This window comes from Prosopis cineraria, unplaced genomic scaffold (genome assembly GCF_029017545.1).
Source record: "Prosopis cineraria cultivar Desert tree isolate PC_DT_omini unplaced genomic scaffold, ASM2901754v1 PC5, whole genome shotgun sequence".
NCBI classification, from domain to species: Eukaryota; Viridiplantae; Streptophyta; class Magnoliopsida; order Fabales; family Fabaceae; genus Prosopis; species Prosopis cineraria.
The window spans coordinates 38,099,998-38,120,072 of NW_026555336.1; the positions used below are offsets into that span (position 1 = coordinate 38,099,998).

The window sequence follows — 20,075 nt, forward strand, 5'->3', positions numbered from 1 at the left end:
CGTTTGTTGCCCAGATCAGTAAATCAAAAAGTTGACATTTTCCCCGCAACAAGGTCTTGATGTTCTTCAACAACACAAAGTAGCCCTTGTCTTGTTGCTCTTCCTTTAGCTTAGATTCAAGAAACAACCATGCCCAACAAATCAAGAAACAATACCCAGAAAATCAAGAAGAGAATGACGATGAGGGGGAAAACAACAGCACTCATCATTTTCCTTTATGCTCTAATTGAAGGACCCAAGTCAAAAAATAACAATACCCAACAAATCAAGAATAAGGCAAATAAAATTTTTCCATCAATTTAGCAGAAATTTACAAAAGAGAAATATAGAGGATTTATTGATTTCTTTGTGCTTCAGAGGTAGATCATCATCTCAAATTCACACATTCGACAATATTATACCAGCAATCTGCCCTCCAGAGGCAGTTTACCCAACCAAAGAAGGTCCATCGACATCTTCGTGCTTCTTCAAAATGATGGGATCCCCAGACTCATGAAATCGGAAGGCAGCCAGCATAGATTTGTTGCTTCAAGGAAAGGAGAGTTAACGATCCATACCCCTTTGAAGCCTTGACAAATGAAACCCTAGGCGTGAGAGGAGAAACTACAAATGGAAACACGAACAAGGGATCTCGGTGAATAAGGTCTCGGCAAGTGAGAGAGAGAGAAGAAGAAACTTAGGTAAAGCCATGAGAGGAAGAGGAAGAGCGATCTGAGCAAGCAAGCAACAACAGTGGTCGATTTAAGCATCAAGGAGCAGCAACGCCAATCAGAGCAAGAAAAAAAAAAACAAAATCAATGAACGCTAAACCTTAACAAAATGAAATCAACGACGGAGAAGCACTAGCTCGAATTGAAGAACATCGTGAGCCCAGAGACTCGATGGTGGTGAGGGAGAGTGATAGGGTCAAGTGCTTCTTTAGATTTGTTCAATGGTGGTAAAAAAAATCGAGGATGAAACTGAGTCATTGATGTTTTTTTGAATCCTTCTTGCTACCGATCTAGATTTGGTTTTCAGGAAGAAGAGGAAGAAGAAAGTGAACTCAGCAGTGACGATGGAAGATGAGAGGTTGGGAAAGAGGAAGATGCAAGGTGATGACAAAACTGGTGGGACCTACCATTAAGTCCACCCAAGAATAGCATTATTCCGAATGGGAAAAAAATAGTGACGTGGATGCTTTCTAGGAATGCTACATAAGTATAAAAAGGTCAATTAACAGTCAACGTTTTGCTTCTGTTTATTCTGGGTGACATTATAACATTTTAAAAATATTGAGGGCAACATTATAATTTTAAATATTTTAAAATATCAATTGCATTCTGAACAAACTTCAGGAATAAATTTATATATTAACCCTTTATCAAATATCACTATTGAGATATTGCGATTTTTAACTAATTATAGCTGTTCTAAAGAGTGATATTAAACTAATTTTGTGCCGCTTTCATAATTAATATGCGGCAGCATGCATTTTACTTACTTGAACCCGTCTAACAAGCAAAGCCAGAAAGAAACAGTAAGACATAGCAGAGTTCCTGTAGTAATAGCAAAGTATGGAAGTTATCGGCTTTGTTTTTGAGAGTTAGCTACTTAACCAAAGCATATCTTGAAGCACATTGCAATTGTATTAGGATCAAACATACTGCAAAACTGGCCAAAGCGCTTCCACAGCTTCAACATCTCAACTATCAGGCTAGCATAAAACATCATTCAAAGACGACAATACCCTTCCTTCTTTTTTGAAGCTCCAGATTTAATTCTGCTTCATTGACGGTTTCCTCAAGCTTCACGCATTCAAAGTTTCAAATCCTATTTCAGTATGCTGTCTAAACTTTCTGGAAGATGGCGAGGAGGTTTAACTGAACCATCATCCTTTTCTGCATACCAAATCTAGATCCCCTGACTACAATATAATGCTAAATTGCATAATGTGATCGTCCATCAAGACTCATCCCCGCTTGCTTGAGTCTCTGCATCCAAAATCATGGATACAAAAGTCACCCCATGCCCTTTGATGTTTCTTCAGGGCCAGAAATCAGGATGCTATCGTTTGGGTTGAAATACGGTGCCTCTCAAAAGCTTCATAAGCATGTTTGGTTCTTCGAAATAATAGCACACTAGAAGCTACACCAAGGATTGATAAGCATGCCCAAGTGATAAATGTCCAGAAGTAGCACTGCCTTCCCATGCACACTACTGAATCAGACATTGCTAAGCTTCCTACTCCAACCATCGAAGTCTGTGCATTGGCATCATAAACCTCCGCAGCTAGCAAGCCATAGAGAAGGGACCCGATTGGGATATTTGTAATGAGAATGTTGTGATTAACTCCTACACTGTCAGGTCCAAAAAGCTCGGATGTAATACATACAGCAGCAGCAAATATAAACCCAGAGCTCCACCCAATTAAAGCAGTGCCTGCATGAAGCGCCAGAGAACTTCCCGATGAAGCAAGCAAGAAGAAAGCAACTGGGGTTGGGATAAGAGCAATGGCTAACCATCCTGTCCTTGCAAAGTAGAATTTCCTGAAAACAGCAAAATCATGATCACCCTTTATAGAAATTAGCCAAGAACACTAACACATGGGAAACTTATGCCCCCCAAACTTCCGTCCTTTACCATTTGAGAACATTTGGAATTCAGGATTTTAGACCATTCCATTCCTGTGTAAAGATTTTGTAATAACTTGACGACCCTTATTTCCTTTTAAATCAATGGGGCATACCATATGACAATAAAATGGATGCGAAGAGGTGTATGCAAATAAAGAGAAGGATGGCAGGTGAATGCGCAGTTTCCCCCAGAAATTAAAATAAAAAACATACTAAAATCTGAGAGCATTGAGAATATGAATACTTACTTGCGGATATAGTCTGGTCCCGCTGAAAGCAAGCGGCCGAAAAAGGAGAAGGAAGAATAGAGTGTGACAAGGGTAGAAGTACTTGAACTCAGGCCTAGAGATTGGGCAATCTGTCCGAGATTATTGCTGTAGACCAGACCAATTGTGCCTCCACAGAAGTAAGCAACATAGTAGAGCCAAAAATCCAACCTACGAACCAACACCGAAGCTGGGTGCTCTTCTCCCAGCATTACCAACTGATCCTTCTCAATCAAATGCTCACAACAGGGATCACTAACTTTTGCCTTCTGACTTTGGTATATGGACCCGTTACTGTTGTCACTCAGCAAGCCGAGAGAATCTCCATTGCTAATAGCACTATTCTGTCGGGAAAGGAGTTCCTTGTGAAGCTCAAGATCATCCACATGTACAAGAATGAAGCGTGAGCCTTCCATCCGAAAGCTAGAATGGATGGTACGATGAAACCATTGTCGAGCATAGATAATGCCAGGAATGCATAATGGGAAGACAAGGAGGAAAATAGCACCGCAGAAGAAGTAGCGAGCTATTGCTTCATCAGAGGTAGATGAACCGAAGATAAGGAGATAAATTCCGGTGAATATGGCTGAGACGTTTAGTATTAGGAAAATGAATGAGTCCCTATGAACTGCATCAGGAGGCAGAGGTTCTAAGGCTGGTTGGCGAAGGATTGGAATGAGTGCTGCAATTGAAGTGACAAGGGGAACGAGAGCATTCAGAAGGAGATACACTGAATCTGAAGATGGGTTTACTGAATTGGCAGCAAGGGTGTAGAGTGCTGCACTTACACCATTGAAGGCCACTGTAAGTGACAGTGCAAGGGGTTTATTGACGGGGAAATTCCTGATGCACAGAACAAAGCATACTGTGTTGAACCAACAGATGCTACAGCCAGCCAACAAGCAGAGAAGAAAGACCTGGTCCAACACACAAATCGAAAACTTGTCACTGTAATTTTAGGCTGTGAGTAAATCATAACTTTGCACCGGCAGAAAAAGAAAATGTTCCAAATCTGAACCAGGGATCATTAGTTCCATAATTTGAAGCCAGCATCAGAAATTATGGTTAATAGAAATTAGCAATTTGTTTTTCAAAGCAAAACCTCTCCTCCAATGGATGCTCAAGGGTTATTATTCGATATGACTCAGTAGAATAGACAGTAAGAGGTATCGAAGTGAGAGATAAAGCCAAAACTTTTGAAGTACACCAAACATTCTAGTCCTGGACGACGACGACGATGACGACAAGCCTTATCCCATAAGTTGAGATCGGTAGATACATAAATTGAATAATGTCATTATACTCTGTCATTAACCAAACTTTTAATGTACTAAATTTACGTACACTTCATACACAGCTAAATAGTGCAACGGTATTGCATATGATAAAATCTATTGGCACATCCATTTTAATGAACCAGCGTTCACCCTCCCATGCATCATACTTATTGTATTAATCTTACCAGAAAGTTACTATGACTAAGTTGTGAAAATAGTTGCAAATACTTTTAAAGTTGAGAATTTATTAAAAGATAAAACAATTGCCTTACAAGTAGTACATTGTTAGGCATCAATTGCAAATAGAATGAAACAGTACTCAACAATTAGCACTACACTAATTGCAAGTTCCGGAATATATGAATGGTTATTAGCTTCCTTCTTTACTATATGAACGTAAAGAAATATCCCTAAGAATTTTCCACGTCAATGCCTTTCAAATCGGTAGCATTGACTCTAACACTCATCCATATACAAGACAAGAAGTATATAATTCTAGTATACGCTCAGATAGTCACAATCACATCTCAGAAATGTTAACAATTAAGGCAGTTTTTGATCCATCATGCAATTCTGGTTTTCATAGGCTTTCATTTTCAGAGTTGCAGGTTGAGACAGATAGAGAGATCAGTGCATATTACACAATAGCATGCTACCTATAGGAGAAAGCGCGAGAGGCCAAACTACTTCCGACTGTCTTCGAATAGTTCCCACTTTTTCCATTTTTGGTGTTCCAACATCACAAAAGAAATTTTACATCAGCGGAAAGTTTAAATGGAATTTTAAAAGTGTAGAGGACAGAGCATCCGAGACAAAGCTACTTTCAGCTCTCTTTGAGCAGTTTCTACATGTATCTCTGTCTGGAGTAGCGTTCAAACATCAGAAAAGGAATTTTACTCTCGCTGAAAAGTGTTGAGGAAGTTTTGAAATTCAAGAATATTGCAGACTCCCTTTACATGTCAATCAACTTTATAGCTGGTATCCATCATGTGATATGCTATGCCTTCCTCACGCCAGTTTTACTAACAGTCTTTCAATCATCAATATCACAAGGAGGAAAAAAAAAAATCAATGTCAATGTGTTCAACATATAAAATATTAAATTTGTAAAAAAATATTATTTATAAGTCATAAAAAATACAACTGTCCCTTAAGCATGTGGTGAGGGGTTTGATTTCTCACTCATGCGAATGGAGAGCACTCTATGGCTAGCCGTTTACTCCCTTGTGGGAAACCCGCGGCGAAGGGATTAATCACCGCTACCGGCGGTGGATACCCTGAGCAATTGAAAAAAAAAAATACAACTCTTTTCGGAGCACTGAGCACTTTCCAAAAAAAAGGTTTGAAGTTTTGTAATAACTATTAACTATTCCGTGCAGTATGAGAAAAGACATTTACCTATAGATCATTTCTATACCTATATATATATATATATATATATTATATGATATAATATTCTGTCTATGCTACAAAATCCATAAAAAAGACTTATAAATAGTGTAATTTATCTTCAAATCCATACAAAGTATAGAGCTATACTCAGCTTGATAAATTTAGAAGTTGATAATTTGATACATTTATATCATTTAAATTAAACTAAAGCACTCCACAAAAAAATAGCACCGTGGGAAAAGGTCATCCGTTGAATATACTGGACCACAAATGAAATGAAGGCAGCTAAAATAAATTCAATAACTTCAACTATTTTCCGGCAAAATATTTTTATTTAATTTCCTTTCAATAATAAATGGAGTTCCAAGGGGCCAAAAAACGCAAATAAAGCTCCTTAATTGGTCAAATTTTAAAAGAGAAGAGAAGGCAAAAAGTTATTCAGTACTTAGCTAACATAACCATTTTTACTTTTGTTATTTATATTTAGCACAAAGAAAAAAGAACAGCAAAGCTTTTTGACACAAAAAAAAAAAGAGAGAACAGAAAATGACACCTTAAGACAAATACAAAATGTTTGATTTATATTGTGTGTGTGTGTGTGTATTTGAATTTTAATTTGATCACTCAAACTAAATAATAAGGTTCATCTATTATAAAAAATAATTTTAATTTTAATTTTAATAATTATTAAAGTCCCCTTTGGTAGTTGTGGGAAATGGAAGAGATAAGAAAGCATTAACCTTAAACAACATGATTAACATGAGTAACATGATGCATGGTCCATTAATCTGAACAGATAAAAAAATAAAAAGAGAATATATTTAAAGATCATTCAAACAAATTATTTATAAAAAAAAGACTAATAACAAATTTCATTTTAAAAAAACAACTCACATTCTTATTTTAACAATAATTTATTTTATATTAACTTTTATATGCAAATAATTTTATTTGAGTGATTCTTGTAATTCTTTTAAAAATAAATGGTCCCCACTTCTGATGATGCCTCCTCAACATTTCTTTTCCTTTTTTATATTATCTATTTTTTTTTTAATAAAAGAGGCATCAACATCTCTATTATTATTTATTAGGCCTGCTCGACACATCAGACCTCACAGGTAGTATCCCAGACGTATGTATGATGTATGACGTAGCTTCGATAGTCGCCACAAAGAAAAAGCGATGGAATAACAAAAAAAATAAATAACAATGATAATAATAATCTAATATTAGTTTTTCATATACAAATATATTATACAAAAAAATTTGATTTATCAAATTTAATAATGAAATAAAAAACAAATAAATTAATGTCCAGACTTTTAAATTTATAAAAATTCATTGTTCGGCTTTAAAAATTAAAAATTACAAAAAATAGTGCAAATTCTTTTAAGATATTTAAGAAACTTTTCTCGCAGCTTCACCAGGAAAGAAATCCCCCTTTTTTATATGGGGAGAAATTCCTATTTTAGCAAATCAAATTTGTCATAAATATTAATAATTAATAATATTATCATCAATTTACTTTCAATATTAATATGACATATATGCATATATTTAAAGTCATAGAGATATGATTAATTTCTAAAACTGGGTGAATGGGCCAAAAATATACAAGATGATTCATTTTAGAAATGAAAAGGCAAATCAGTTTTGCGCAGGCCACTCGCTAAAGAGAAACAAAAGAAGCTTCAATTCAAGGTTAGCAATCAGTGAAAGTGAACTGAAGTCCTGTCCACATACCTATTATCGCGATGGATGAAATATTAAGAGATGCAGTTCACCAAATACTTTTAACTAAGTGATATTTTTAAAATAATGTTACGAACTTTAAATTCCTCAAAATTACTAGCGATAACTCAAGCAATGAAAGCAAATTAAAGAATATAAAATTAGATCGGGGACGAGGTATGGAGGTGAAGAAAGAGCGGTACCACGAAATAAGGCAAAGAGATGATGTTCTTGATGAGGAGCCATTGGAGGCCATAGCCGACGAAGCCCATGAACGCCGCTATGAACATCACAATCCACAACGGCAAATGGGCGAGAGCCAACCCTGACGACCATCCGAACAATTTCCCCATGTCGTTCGCGGTGGCGAGATAATTCAATTGAACCTGAGAGATGCCGAGGGTGGACTTCAGCAACGAAGAGTACTCCGAGAAATCGAAATTCGTGCCGGTGAACGCCTGAATCCATATTGTAGCCACCAGAATCATCCACTTCCGAGATTGCCCCGCCATCGCCACCAGATTCCCCCGACGGCACCGCTGCTCTCCCCCCTTCCGATGGAGTTTGCTTCTATGAGTGGCGACTGGCGACTGGAGAGTTAGCGACTCCCTCGTTTATAACATGGGCTGAGATGACCGCCCCCGTCTCTTTCACGCCCCACACTAAATTATTAAAATAACTCTTGTCCTTATTAAAAATTAAAATTAAAAATATATATAAATTTATAAAGTTATCCTCTATTTAAAAATAAATAAATGATATTTTTAAAATTATTATCATGAGATAAAAATATTATTAATTTTAATTAAAAAGTCAAGAGATAATAGTTGAGAATGAATTATTTTTTAATAAAATTAAAATTTATTTTTAGAACTTTTTAAAAGTGTTTGTGAATATATGATGATCATTTAAAAAATTTATTAACATCACTGTTAAATATGAATTCAATCACTTATAAATTTTTATACTTATTAATATATAGGTAGATAACTTTTAAAATAAAGAAATGATATTAGTGTAATTACTATCATGGAATGAGAATATTATTAATTTTAATTGAAAAACTAAAAAGTAATAATTAAAAATGAATTGTTTCATAATATAAAGCTAAAATTTACTTTTAAAATTTTTCAAAGTACTTGTGATTATATATTAGTCATTTAGAAATTTATTAAAATCACTTTCAAGGGACATTTTAAACTATTTGCATTTTTTAATTCAAGATCATAATTTATTATTGAGATTTCGGTAGTTTAGAGTTCTTAATTGCAACCAATAGCCTTGGGGTCCCTGATTGTAATTTTACCTTCATATTTTTGTTTAAGGAAAACATAATCTTTAATCTTTATAGTTTCATTAGATTTTGCTTTTAATTCCTGTAATTTTTTTTAGTATTTTCAATTTCTATAGTTTTAAAAAGAATGACGCGATTTTAATTTTTTAAGTTGCAATAATTTTTACTTTTTAGTTATTTTAGTCCTTATAGGAACTGAAAAATACTAGAAAAAACTACATAAATTAAAAGCAAAATTTGATAAAACTATAGAGATCAAAGATTACGTTTTTTCTTTGCTTTCTGGTCTCGTCACACCATAAAATGTTAGGAATTTATTTTATTTTTAAGTTTGATTTATAAACACAAGTCCAGTTAATTTGTTTAGATAATATTCCATTTATCCAAAATTATAAGATAACTTTAAAAAAATTTTATTATCCTATAACATAAAACAATTTGAGAAAAGTAAGGTTTTATCAATTCATTTTTTAATATTACCCTTAAGTGAAGGAAAAATTAAAATGATATTATAGTGTATTCCCTCTAAATCATAATACAAGATATTAATAACTAATTCATGATTTAAAAAAATATTAGTTAAAATCTTAATTTCTTAAAAAATATTTATTTTTTAATTATTTTTTCATTGAATACTCTATATAAGTGCATTGATTATAACAATTAAAATTCTAACATACCCTTTTTTAAAAAAGAGTAATACATGAAATATGGGTATAATTGAAGTGACAATTATAAAAATTACTTGATACTACCTCCGTCCTAAATTATGAAGTACTTTTGAAAAAGTTTCTCTGTCTTATAATACAAGACACTTTGAGTCAATTAAAATTTCATTAAATGCATCAATTTTATTATTATCCTTCCTCTCTCTACAATTAATTTTCGTGTTTTTTCTTTTCAATATATTAAATTATGGGTATTTTTAAAATTTTATATTTTTATTTTAAAAAGATAAGGTTATTGAATGTATTCAATAAGATTTATTAATATATAAGATTTTATTTAAAAAATTATAATTTGAGATAGAGGGAATACTTTGTGTTTTGAACCCAATAAAATTTTTAAAAGATGTATTATATTGTGGTAGTTAGGGAATAAGAATTAAGTGTGTGAGAATATTTTTAAAAGTTTATAATTTTATTTTAATAAAATAAGTTTATAAAATATTATTATTATATTTTATTGATATATATATATAATCTTATCTTCAATTGTTTTATAATCTAAAGTATATAGAGTAGTATATTTCAACCAAAATAGTTTATATCGTGGCAAAGGTTACTGGAGCTGACTAATTGTGACCTCATGAGTCAATGTTGACCAAGACACGAGTTTTAAAAGCATCATCCACGTCAATTTTATTACGAGTATTATACCTTGAATTTTAATTGGTTAGGTTAATGGATGGTTGTTATGATTATTGATAATTGTTCAATATGATTTAAGATCAATAAATGAAATTAAACCTACTCCTTATTACATGAACTTGTTGGCAATTAGATTAGGAAATTCATTTAAAATTAATTAATATTTGTAAATTTGTGGAAAACTCTTACTTTTTTTCCAAAACCAGCTTCAATAAAATTCATGTATAATACAGAGTCAGTATTTTGGAAAATATCAGAACAAAGGGAATTTAAAAAAATATATATATTAGTGCTAGTTATTATAAAACTCTTTACAAGTTGTGCAAAGAGAGTATTTTATCCTGGGGACCTTCTTGCTTGGTCATGAAATGATATTATGATGAGGACCAATAAAACGTTTCACATGAAATAATTCCAGTGAATCAATTTAATTGAAGATCTCAAATTCTGCTCTTTGTTTCGTTTAATAAAAAGTATTTTGACACGTGGAATTGATATTGTTTTTAAATACCTGTACGAATCCATTATATATATATATATATATATAAAATTTACCAATGAGTTTACTTTTTTTTTTAGATTTTGAGCATTTAGATGTTGATATTCGTCGTGAGATAAAAAAATACATTTGAACCGTGAAAGCTTTAGTGTATGTTTGGCTATGACTCTCCTAAGTCAAGAGTCCTCTTAATAAACTATTATTTAAACATATTAGAATATTTTTAAAAAAAATCATTTGAAAAGGTAAAATCAAGCAAGAAAGTCCATTCCAAACAAGTAACGTTGGATTATTTTTATTAAAGAACTTTGTAAATATTTATTTTTCTGCAGAATTTTGGATAATCAAACATACCCTTATTCGTTCATCTCATGTCAAAAAAGAAAAGAAAAGAAAAGGTCAAATGGTATTATAGCAATCAGCTGCAATAACCCCCTTCCTTTACATCGAATAATTTGTTTTTTCTTTAAATTGACATTCTCGACTGTGAAGTTAGGATCCTGGGTGAAGAAAGCAGCGGCTGGGTTGGGATGCTTGGCACAAGGTTTTTTTTTTTTTTAATTCACTATTTCTCTTTTTTTTTTATCCTTAATTCTTAATTCAGCTTTTAATTGTAACCTTGTAAGGGTAGAAATATAATAAAAAATATTCATTGAGTTTACTTGACTTTTAAATTTTCATTTGTCTTTTTTTTTTTCACTAGTCCTTGACTAATATTTGAGACAAGGATGACTCTGATTTAATCGAATTAATTTTTTTCTGTTTTTAAAGGATTAATAAATAATATTAATACCTAGGCATAATGAAATTATAAGGTAATATTTACTATGCTTTAGGTTAAAAATTAAAATTTAGATCTAAGTTAAAAAATAAGATTGAAATAAGTTTAATATTTAAAATATTAAAATACAAGGTGCAAAATATAAGAAAGAGGGGCACAAATTGCAAAATATGAAAATTCATACCTGTATATGTCATTCTTCCCAAGTGAGGGGACGTATGCCCCTCGAATACATGTGGCTTCGCCATTGAATATTCTGGAGGCAATCATATTTAAAAATAGAAGCAGACACTAAATATAAATATATTTTTTAGTAAATATTTAAATTTTAATTTATCACGTTCCGAGAGATTAGCACCTTCTATTAGAATCAAATCAATTGGTTATTGAATATTTTATTCTTGAAAGGTATGCTTCCATGCTACTATACAATTATGTTATAATTGGACCCTTGAAGGAACCCCATAAATGCGTTTTTTTAGGTTCTGTTTGTGAGTTTTTTTTCTTCTTATGATAGAATAAAATAGAGTGAGATGATTAAAAATTTAAGACAATTGTTTGAGAGAATTTTTTTTTCAAAGGTGGAATGACTTGAGATAATTTTTCAAGTTATTTCTAACCATCTTAAACTTATTTTTTGTAACCCTCAATTTGAGGGTTGAGGATGGAATAGTTAACATTATTATAAAATGATCCCATTCTTCTCACTTTTTCAATCCCTCCAACCCTAAAACTAAAAAATATAGTTATATCTAATTTAAATATATTAATTTTACAATTATACTTAAATAATGATTAAATAAAATCATCTATTCCTCAGATAAAACTCTCAAACAATATAATGTTACATTCCATTTTACCCTGTCTTACTCCACCCTATTCTATTTCACTAATGACCGTACTTTTGCATTATATGATATATGCTCTTAAACATAACCTTACATTAACAATATTGAAATATTTTTCATGCTGGATCTATCCAAACATTCCCGTAAAGGCAGAGGCGCGGACGCAGCCACACCACCACCGCTTTCACAATTTACAAAACTGGAAGGGGCAGGGACCCATCCCTCCGCCTCCACTCTTCCAATTTAAATATATATATCCTTCATTATTTTTGTTATATCAGCTTTTTTTAATTATATATTTTAAAAAAAAATTAATCCACAAAATACATATACTTTATTTTATAAATTATGATTTTGAGTTGATAATTAATTTTAACATATATAAAAGTGTTTAAATATTTTTAAAACAACCATGATTTTAAATTTATATTTAATGTTGACAAGTATAATAGATGTTGAATATTTTTTTAAATTATAATTTTAAATTTATAATTAATTTTGACTGTAATAAAAATGTTTGATATATTTTCACTAAATAAATGGATTAAAATTGACGCATAAACGTGCACCAAAAAGTGGAACTGATTCGAATTTCACGCCAATTGCCTCGCTCAACCAAATTTGCATATCAATTCTGGGTTTCTCCCTTCTGGCCCAGAGAAAATGTGACCTCCCATGTTTCTGTCAAACATAAATATTCGCCCATTTTAAGGAAGTCCAAGTTTCAATGCCAAAAACAAGGTTATGCGCAGTGGGAGTTTTCTGTCTCAAGCCCACCTCTAGAGTCACGTCTCATGTGCCCAGTAGCAAAACATCAACGCCCATTTTCTCCTCCTTTGTCGCTCCCCATCCCCATGGCAAGAGAGGCTCTGTCACTTCCTCTCTTGTGAGGCGAAGCTACCCAGATCATGGCTTCCGCTTCCGCTTCAGCTTCATTATAATTATAAAACCACTCAGAGTGCATTTCGAAGACCCACAAATTCCAACCAATGCTTTGTTCAATGGATTTGAGAAGGCTTTCAAGAGCTATGCCTTCTCCTTTCTCGGCACGCATCTCGCGTTCCTTGACCTGGGTGACATCAACCCACTTTAGCCCTCCTCAATCTCCACCTCCAAAGCCTCAGAGTCAATCATTACCTTCTTCTGAGCAGAGCCTGCTTGATTTGGTGCATTCTATTCTCTCCAGCAAGGTTCTGGATTCTGCTACCTGTCAAGCTTTGATAACCCGCTTGTCGCCTCTTGAATTTGATCACGTATTCTTTACTATTAAATCCAATGTGAACCTCAAAACAACTCTTCTCTTCTTTCATTTCGCTGCTGATTCTTTCAAGTTTCGATTCACGGTTCGGTCGTACTGCCTTTTGGTTCGTTTGCTTCTATCTTCGACCCTTTTATCACCTGCAAGGTTGCTTTTAATCCGTCTGATTGATGGGGAGTTGCCTGCTTTGTTTGGTGACTACGATAGGCACATTGAAATAGCTGCTTCAATGTTGGAGTTAAATACCGTCACGGAAAAAAATCATGATGGATTGGATTTGTTGATTCATGTTTTCTGCACCCGATTCAAGGATTCGGGTCTACATGCTGCTATTGATATATTTTACTTATTTTGGAGAAAGGGGACGTTTCCATCTCAGAAAATTTGCAACTTGTTGTTGAACTCATTATTGAAGGCTAATGAACTTCAAAAGTGTTATGAAGTGTTTGATGCTTATTGTCAACTTGTTTTACCGGATGTTTACACCTGCACTACTGCAATCAATGCATTTTTCAAAGGAGGCAGGGCGGAGGATGCAATTAGTTTGTTTTTGAAAATGGAGGAGGTTGGTGTTTCACCTAATGTTGTTACCTACAATAACATGATTGATGGGCTCTGCAAGAGTGCTAGATTAGAAGAGGCATTTCGATTTAAAGAAAGGATGGTAAAAAGTAATGTGAATCCAAGTCTTATAACCTATAGCGTGCTTATCAATGCTTTGGTGAAATCGGAGAAATATGATGAAGCAAATTGCATTTTGGTGGAAATGTCGGACAGTGGCTTTACTGCCAACGAGTTTGTTTATAACACGCTGATTGATGGATGCTGTAGGAGGGGAAATATGAGTGAAGCACTGAGGATCAATGATAACATGTTATCTAAGGGCATAAAACCCAATTCTGTTGCTCTTAATACTCTTTTACAAGGTTTTTGCAGAACTAATAAAATAGAGCAAGCTGAGAAAATATTAGAGGAGATATTATCCAGTGGGTTATCTATTAACCTGGATGCATGTTTTTCTGTTATTCATTCTCTATGTAAGAAAGCAAAGTTTGATTCTGCCCTTCGATTTGTTAGAGAGTTGTTATTGAAAAATATCAAGCCTAGTGATAACTTGCTTACCGCATTAGTCCACGGCCTTTGTAAGTGTAGAAAACATTCAGAGGCTATTGAGCTTTGGTTTAGCCTTGCAGATAAAGGCTTTGCAGCCAATACTATTACCTCAAATGCTCTTCTTCATGGACTTTGTGAACAAGGGAACTTTCAGAGGGTTGACACAATACTCCAAAAGATGCTTGAGAGGGGTTTGGTATTGGACAGGATCTCATACAACATACTCATTCTTGGCTGTTGCAAAAGCGGTATGGTTGAACAAGGTTTCAAGCTTAAGAAAGAGATGGCTAAGCAAGGGATCCAACCAGATATACAAACCTACAATTGTATAATGAAGAGTTTAGTTGATATGGGTAAAATGGATGATGCGAGTAAGCTTTTGCATGAAGGCCAGCAAGAGGGCTTGCTTCCAAATGTCTATACATATGCATTGATCATTAAAGGATATTGTAAGTTTGACAGACTTGATGACGCTATAAGCTTATTCAATGAGTTAGTTAATAATAGGATAGTAGAACTAAATTCTGTTGTTTATAACATACTTATATCAGCCTATTGTCGAATTGGTAATGTGATAGAAGCCTTCAAACTTCGTGATGCCATGAAAAGTAGGGGTATTCCACCAACATGTGCCACATTTTCTTCTCTAATACATGGAATGAGCAATATTGGCCGTGTTGATGAGGCAAAAGATATTTTTGAAGAAATGAGAAAAGTAGGCTTGTTACCAGACGTTGTATGTTATACTGCACTTATTGGGGGTTACTGTAAGCTTGGCCAGATGGATAGAGCGATAAGTGTCTTGCTTGAAATGTCTGCAAACAATATACATCCCAATAAAATTACATACACTGTTATAATTGATGGGTATAGCAAATTGGGCTATATGAAAGAAGCAAATGAGATTTTATGTAAGATGATAGTAAATGGTATAACACCAGATACTGTCACTTGTAATGCATTGGTAAATGGGCATTGCAAGGAAAGGAAACTACAAGAAGCCTTTCAACTGTGTGATCACATGTCTGGTGGTGGAGTATCACTAGATGAAATTACATATACGACGTTGGTTCATGGGTTGCATCCTCCTTCAGCACTTAGCTTTCAAGAGTAATTAGTAAACTTCTCTGATTTGGTTGATACCATGAATCTTGGGATTGATGCTGTCACAATTATGCTCAGCCTCAGCATTTCCTGAAGATGAAGGTTTCATATGCTTGATATCCAACATGTGGATTAAAGGCAACAACTAAGGCAGCATGCTCTTTCCCCAGATTCCCAATCGAAGAATGAACTTGGAGCTTAAGAGGTTGGTCATACAAGATAAAAATATACTATTGTTTTTTTGCTCTGATTGTGTTTTTTAATGTCTTTTGTTTATGGCTTGAATAAATTGATTGTTGAAGGTTATGCTAGGACAATGGTTACTAACCTTCATAAGCATTTTTTTCCACAAAAAATTTCATATGGTGCAGTGCTCCTTTTTTCACAAATATTTTCATACGGTGCAGTGCTCCTTTCAGGGGTTAAATGTATTCACAGTCATGTTCTCTGAATGGTAGATCAACTTTTACTTTAGAATATATATTTGTGTGTTGGTAATTATGTTACAAAACTGATTGGCTTGGTCTTCATCACTATGCTGATTTGTTGTTGAAGCAGACAAATATGTTATCTAATATTTGATAAGCAAGAATTATTTTACACATCTCTTTTTTTTCTATTTTCCTTTTTAAAAAATAATTTAACCTTTTCTATTTTTTCAAAAAAGGCTAGACCAAATATTTCAAGTCAAAATTAATTCAAATACGGGATAGGTTTACAAAGCTCAATCTAGTTGTTTTAAAGGCAATTCACACATAATTTGATCTTCTTTGTTTCTAAATGGTTGGTTTAGCTGACTATACCCAATTATGTCACGTTATTGTTGATCTAGAATAGAAGTCATGCGGCTGTGTTATGCTGAGTAGTCTAATATTGTTGAAAATATATGATGTGTATTGAAAATTTGAAATAATTAACATGATCCTGCTTATTGTCTATTGTCTAGTACCTTCCTTAAGGTAAAAAAAAAGATTCCTGTTATATTATACATTTTCTATTTTTTTAGTGATCCATTGCTTGTGTTTGAAAATCAGGGAAATTAAATTCTCGAGTGTACAAGGACTGCCCCACAGCAATGATTTTCTTGCTCCTTAACCATCTACCAGGTTGTGGTCTTCTGTTGGTCCTTGATTGGATTATGTTCGTTTTTCTGTGGTTTGTAGATTTATTGCCGTGATTTTACTTCTTGCGTGCAGGCATCTCTGAAACAAGTGACATGGTCAAGTATCAAAAGGACGACTCTGTCATTTTTACTAATTTTTGTCCAGTGAGCATCATGAGATGCGGGAGAGCATAATAATGTCACGCAATCCATGTAGTATCCCATCTACTGAGATAAGGCTTGTCGTTATTCTCATGATGTGATAGAGTATAATGATGTTGCACAATTCATGTAGCCAATCTTATTTAGTGGAATAAGGCTTGTCGATGTTGTTAAGTGTCTCATGATGTCTTCTTCAATTTTACTAACTTCTGTCTTACGCGAGTCTCATGATGGAATTCTTTACCTCACACAGGAACCTCTGTCGATTACAGTTGGTGCTGAAAGACTTCATAGAGATCAAATGAGCTGAATCCACCATTAGATATTGCATTGGAGACTTGAAGATGCCAAAAATGGACCTATTTTCTTGCTTAAATCTGTGAAATGTGGGCTAACCTCTCTTCCACCCTTGGAATATTCATGTTCTATGATACTTTTCATATTCCTTTTTCCTGTTCAGATTGTGGCATTTGGATGTGGCACCAAGGAATGATATGTGAGGTCATTAAATATGCACGTTGACCAATGACTTTTCGTTTCCCAAATTTCATCATCCTCAGCTTAGTCCTTTTAGGATAACAGCTCCAAGAAAAAAAGTGAAGTGCAACCTCGGATATGCAAACAAATCGAAGTATGTATTACAATCAGGATGTGATGCGATGATATTCAGATTTAATTAGCAATTGACGACAAAGGCAACTAGGTAGGTTGTCAAGCTTTTTTAAGAATTTCCCTTGTGTTTTTCAAAAAAGAAAATTTTAAAAGGATGCTCTCAAATTTGGTACATCCAACCAGTGCAAAGGAAAATTTTGGTTTTATTTTATTTCTTTATTTATGTTGCTTCAATGCCATTTGGTTTTTGAAAGCTACATTGGACCTTAAGTCGGATTGAGTTGGGTTAGACTACATTTGTGCTAAGCTCTCCCAGCTGCAGTTTTCTTCATTTGCAAGACTCTAATGAGATTTACTTAAGGAAATCAGGTGTCAAACTTCTTGAACCACTTGCTGTTGCTCAGTCTCTGTCAATCTCGGGGTTGTTTGTCATTTATTGTATTGAGATTTTGAAGCGAAAAAATTGAACATGCTAACTTGTTTTAATGATAACTTAAAATTCATCCCAAGTCCAGAGTCCAAGTAACTAAGGCCTAGTACATGACATTAAATAACATTTAACATCTGCAATTTGTATTATTTACTGTTCCCTGAAAAATATGTCACAACTTTTTTTGTTGAATCTTCATTTTGGTGGTCATGCGTTGAGTTATGCTTATTGCTTATAACTTCCTCATCCCATCGCACCGTTTGGAGAGCAAACATATGGCTCTTATCAAATTGTCGCAAACATCAAATACAATGAAAAGATACACGTTGATTATGATGGGCATGGCAGAACTTCATGTGTGTGTGTGTGTGTGTGTGTTTAATATTATTTGTGTTAATTTTAACCTGCAGGATAGAGAAGAGAGCTGGACTTTGCACTGCACTAAAGTTGAAGATGAGAAGCAGTCATGGGCTGGAAAATAGGGTCATCCTCAAGTGCAGCCGCTAGCTCTGGCCACAAGATAGCAGAGACAGTCCATGAGCCATCACTGCTACCACTTTGCCTCTGGTTCATATAACCTACCCCGACCCTTTCAACAGAGGTATAGACTGTCCCTAACACGGGACTCCCAAACCCAAAGTCCACTTCAGTTACTGGAAACCTTCTTCCTGAGGACACAACCAGGACTGGTCCTTCCTGACCCAACACTGCCTTTGCTAGCATCAAGCCAGGCCTTTGGCACTCAACCCAATCAATCAAATCCAAAAAATGAGCCTCATTGTTCACCTCTGTAATAGCCTCATGCACTCTCTTGGCAGTTTCTGAGATTGAAGCTTCCTTCAACTCTTGAATCCTTGCCTCCCCAAAAGCCAGTGATAAGACATTGCCTATGTAATTTGACATACAATTCCTGCTACCTTTTCCTCCTATTTTTCTCTTCCATCCACTAACCAACCCATCTTGCATTTCTCGTACCTCTGATCAATGGTTCTAATCATTATCTTCCATACATAGCTAGAGAAAGCCTCAATCTTTGTTCTTTTGGTGCCACCACGTGATGCCAGTCTCTGGAGCATATCAATACTTGATGCATTGATGTGATAAAGACGCTTAAGCGTTATGTTGTTCGTTGGCATGTTCTGTATCTCTTCTATAGTGCACTTGATGAAAGTTTGGTCCAATGATGGGTGATATTTGGGAGGAAAACGAGCTTGAAGGTGTCTAGTATGGTCTGGGAGAATTGAAAGGGGCTTATTTTGCGCTCTTTCAAACCATGAGGCAATGAATTTACCAAAGGAACTTGCATCACCTAATGCATGGTCAAAAGTGAAAGCGATAGAGATGCTTCCACAAGTGTAATCTGTTATCTGAGTTTGCAGAGGGAAGCCTGGTTGGATAGAGACTAGCTTACCTTGAATGGTTTCATTGAGATTATGGAAATTTAGTTCCTTCATTGGGAGATTGGCGTGAGCTTCAACGATTAGAGCTCCATTGTTGTCACAGATGATTTCAGGCTCACCAGTTTTGGGGTTCTGAACAATTTGGCCTGCAAAGGGATAGTAGCAATCAAGTGTTTGAGCTAGAGAGCTCTTGAGAGACTCAATAAGTGCTCCAAAGTCACGAACTAATAGTTTGGGTCTGCGAAAGAAATACAAGTATGTCACAGGAAAACGACCAGAAAGAAGATCAAGATTTGAGAGAGTGATTGAAAATGATGCCGGCGGATGATTCATAGCCTTTACAACACTTTTCTTGGTAATCTCCACTATTAATTTCCCAGGCTCTGAGGCCTCAAAGTCCTCAAGAATGTCTAGCATTTTTTGTAGTAGGGTGGTATTTCTCTATCCTGAGGATTTAATATAAAGGCTTATGGAGTAAGTAAAACTAGCATATGCTTTTATAGTGTGTGATAAGCAAGGTAATGGAATTTGGTTTTATTTATATTACCGTGAAATGCACATGGTCATGTTGAGTGATGAGAAGGTCGTGACTTAATGATTATAAGCTGATCTCAGAAGTCACTCAAATGGTTCGATCATGTTATACAAGGGGTCAAGTTTGGCAGGCAACATAATTATAGATCCGACATAATGCTTTTTGCAGCACGAACAATAACTCAGACCAAGGACAAACTTAATACCATGAGGTTCGTTGATTTGAAAAAAAAAAAAAAGTGAGTATTACATTATGAATTAACGATGAAAAATATGCAAATCAAATCAAA

The 20,075-nt window shown here is 34.3% G+C and overlaps 3 protein-coding genes and 1 long non-coding RNA gene across 7 annotated transcripts; 1 reads left to right on the forward strand and 3 right to left on the reverse strand.

The window, feature by feature from the left end:
• Positions 1–272: 272 nt before the first annotated feature.
• Positions 273–1,193, reverse strand: LOC129312055 (uncharacterized). Its single transcript, XR_008593440.1, has 2 exons — positions 811–1,193; positions 273–711 (listed from the first exon to the last, which is right to left on the reverse strand). It is a non-coding gene; the product is annotated as an uncharacterized LOC129312055 (long non-coding RNA).
• A 227-nt stretch (positions 1,194–1,420) lies between these two features.
• LOC129311642 (protein NUCLEAR FUSION DEFECTIVE 4-like) lies at positions 1,421–7,874 on the reverse strand. Its single transcript, XM_054954030.1, has 3 exons — positions 7,482–7,874; positions 2,861–3,795; positions 1,421–2,525 (listed from the first exon to the last, which is right to left on the reverse strand). The coding sequence occupies exons 1-3, from the start codon at positions 7,788–7,790 to the stop codon at positions 2,036–2,038; spliced, it is 1,734 nt and encodes a 577-aa protein (XP_054810005.1). The 5' UTR covers positions 7,791–7,874; the 3' UTR covers positions 1,421–2,035.
• Positions 7,875–12,841: 4,967 nt separating this feature from the next.
• LOC129311148 (pentatricopeptide repeat-containing protein At4g19440, chloroplastic-like) lies at positions 12,842–19,792 on the forward strand. 4 transcript variants are annotated; one of them, XM_054953189.1, is made up of 5 exons: positions 12,842–15,750; positions 16,580–16,651; positions 16,742–17,195; positions 17,270–17,512; positions 18,262–19,792. In XM_054953189.1, the coding sequence occupies exon 1, from the start codon at positions 13,060–13,062 to the stop codon at positions 15,553–15,555; it is 2,496 nt and encodes an 831-aa protein (XP_054809164.1). In that variant the 5' UTR covers positions 12,842–13,059; the 3' UTR covers positions 15,556–15,750; positions 16,580–16,651; positions 16,742–17,195; positions 17,270–17,512; positions 18,262–19,792. The 4 variants fall into 4 exon arrangements, with proteins under 4 accessions (XP_054809164.1, XP_054809165.1, XP_054809166.1 ...); XM_054953190.1 differs by having other exon boundaries at positions 16,742–16,978; positions 17,063–17,512; XM_054953191.1 differs by having other exon boundaries at positions 16,742–16,860; positions 17,063–17,512.
• On the reverse strand, positions 18,111–19,743 carry LOC129311149 (coniferyl alcohol acyltransferase). Its single transcript, XM_054953193.1, is given in 2 exon segments — positions 18,111–18,760; positions 18,763–19,743. Coding segments are annotated over 2 exon segments (1,374 nt in total). The 5' UTR covers positions 19,669–19,743; the 3' UTR covers positions 18,111–18,292.
• Positions 19,793–20,075: the final 283 nt, after the last annotated feature.

Excerpts from the sequence above, each read along its gene's own strand:
- LOC129311148 (XM_054953188.1), top strand. The coding sequence starts at position 13,060 with ATGCTTTGTTCAATGGATTTGAGAAGGCTTTCAAGAGCTATGCCTTCT.
- LOC129311642 (XM_054954030.1), bottom strand. The coding sequence starts at position 7,790 with ATGGCGGGGCAATCTCGGAAGTGGATGATTCTGGTGGCTACAATATGG. Across the intron at positions 3,796-7,481 it reads TCTCTTTGCCTTATTTCGTG|GTCTTTCTTCTCTGCTTGTT; the intron begins GTACCGCTCTTT and ends GTGTTGGACCAG. Across the intron at positions 2,526-2,860 it reads GGACCAGACTATATCCGCAA|GAAATTCTACTTTGCAAGGA; the intron begins GTAAGTATTCAT and ends TGCTGTTTTCAG.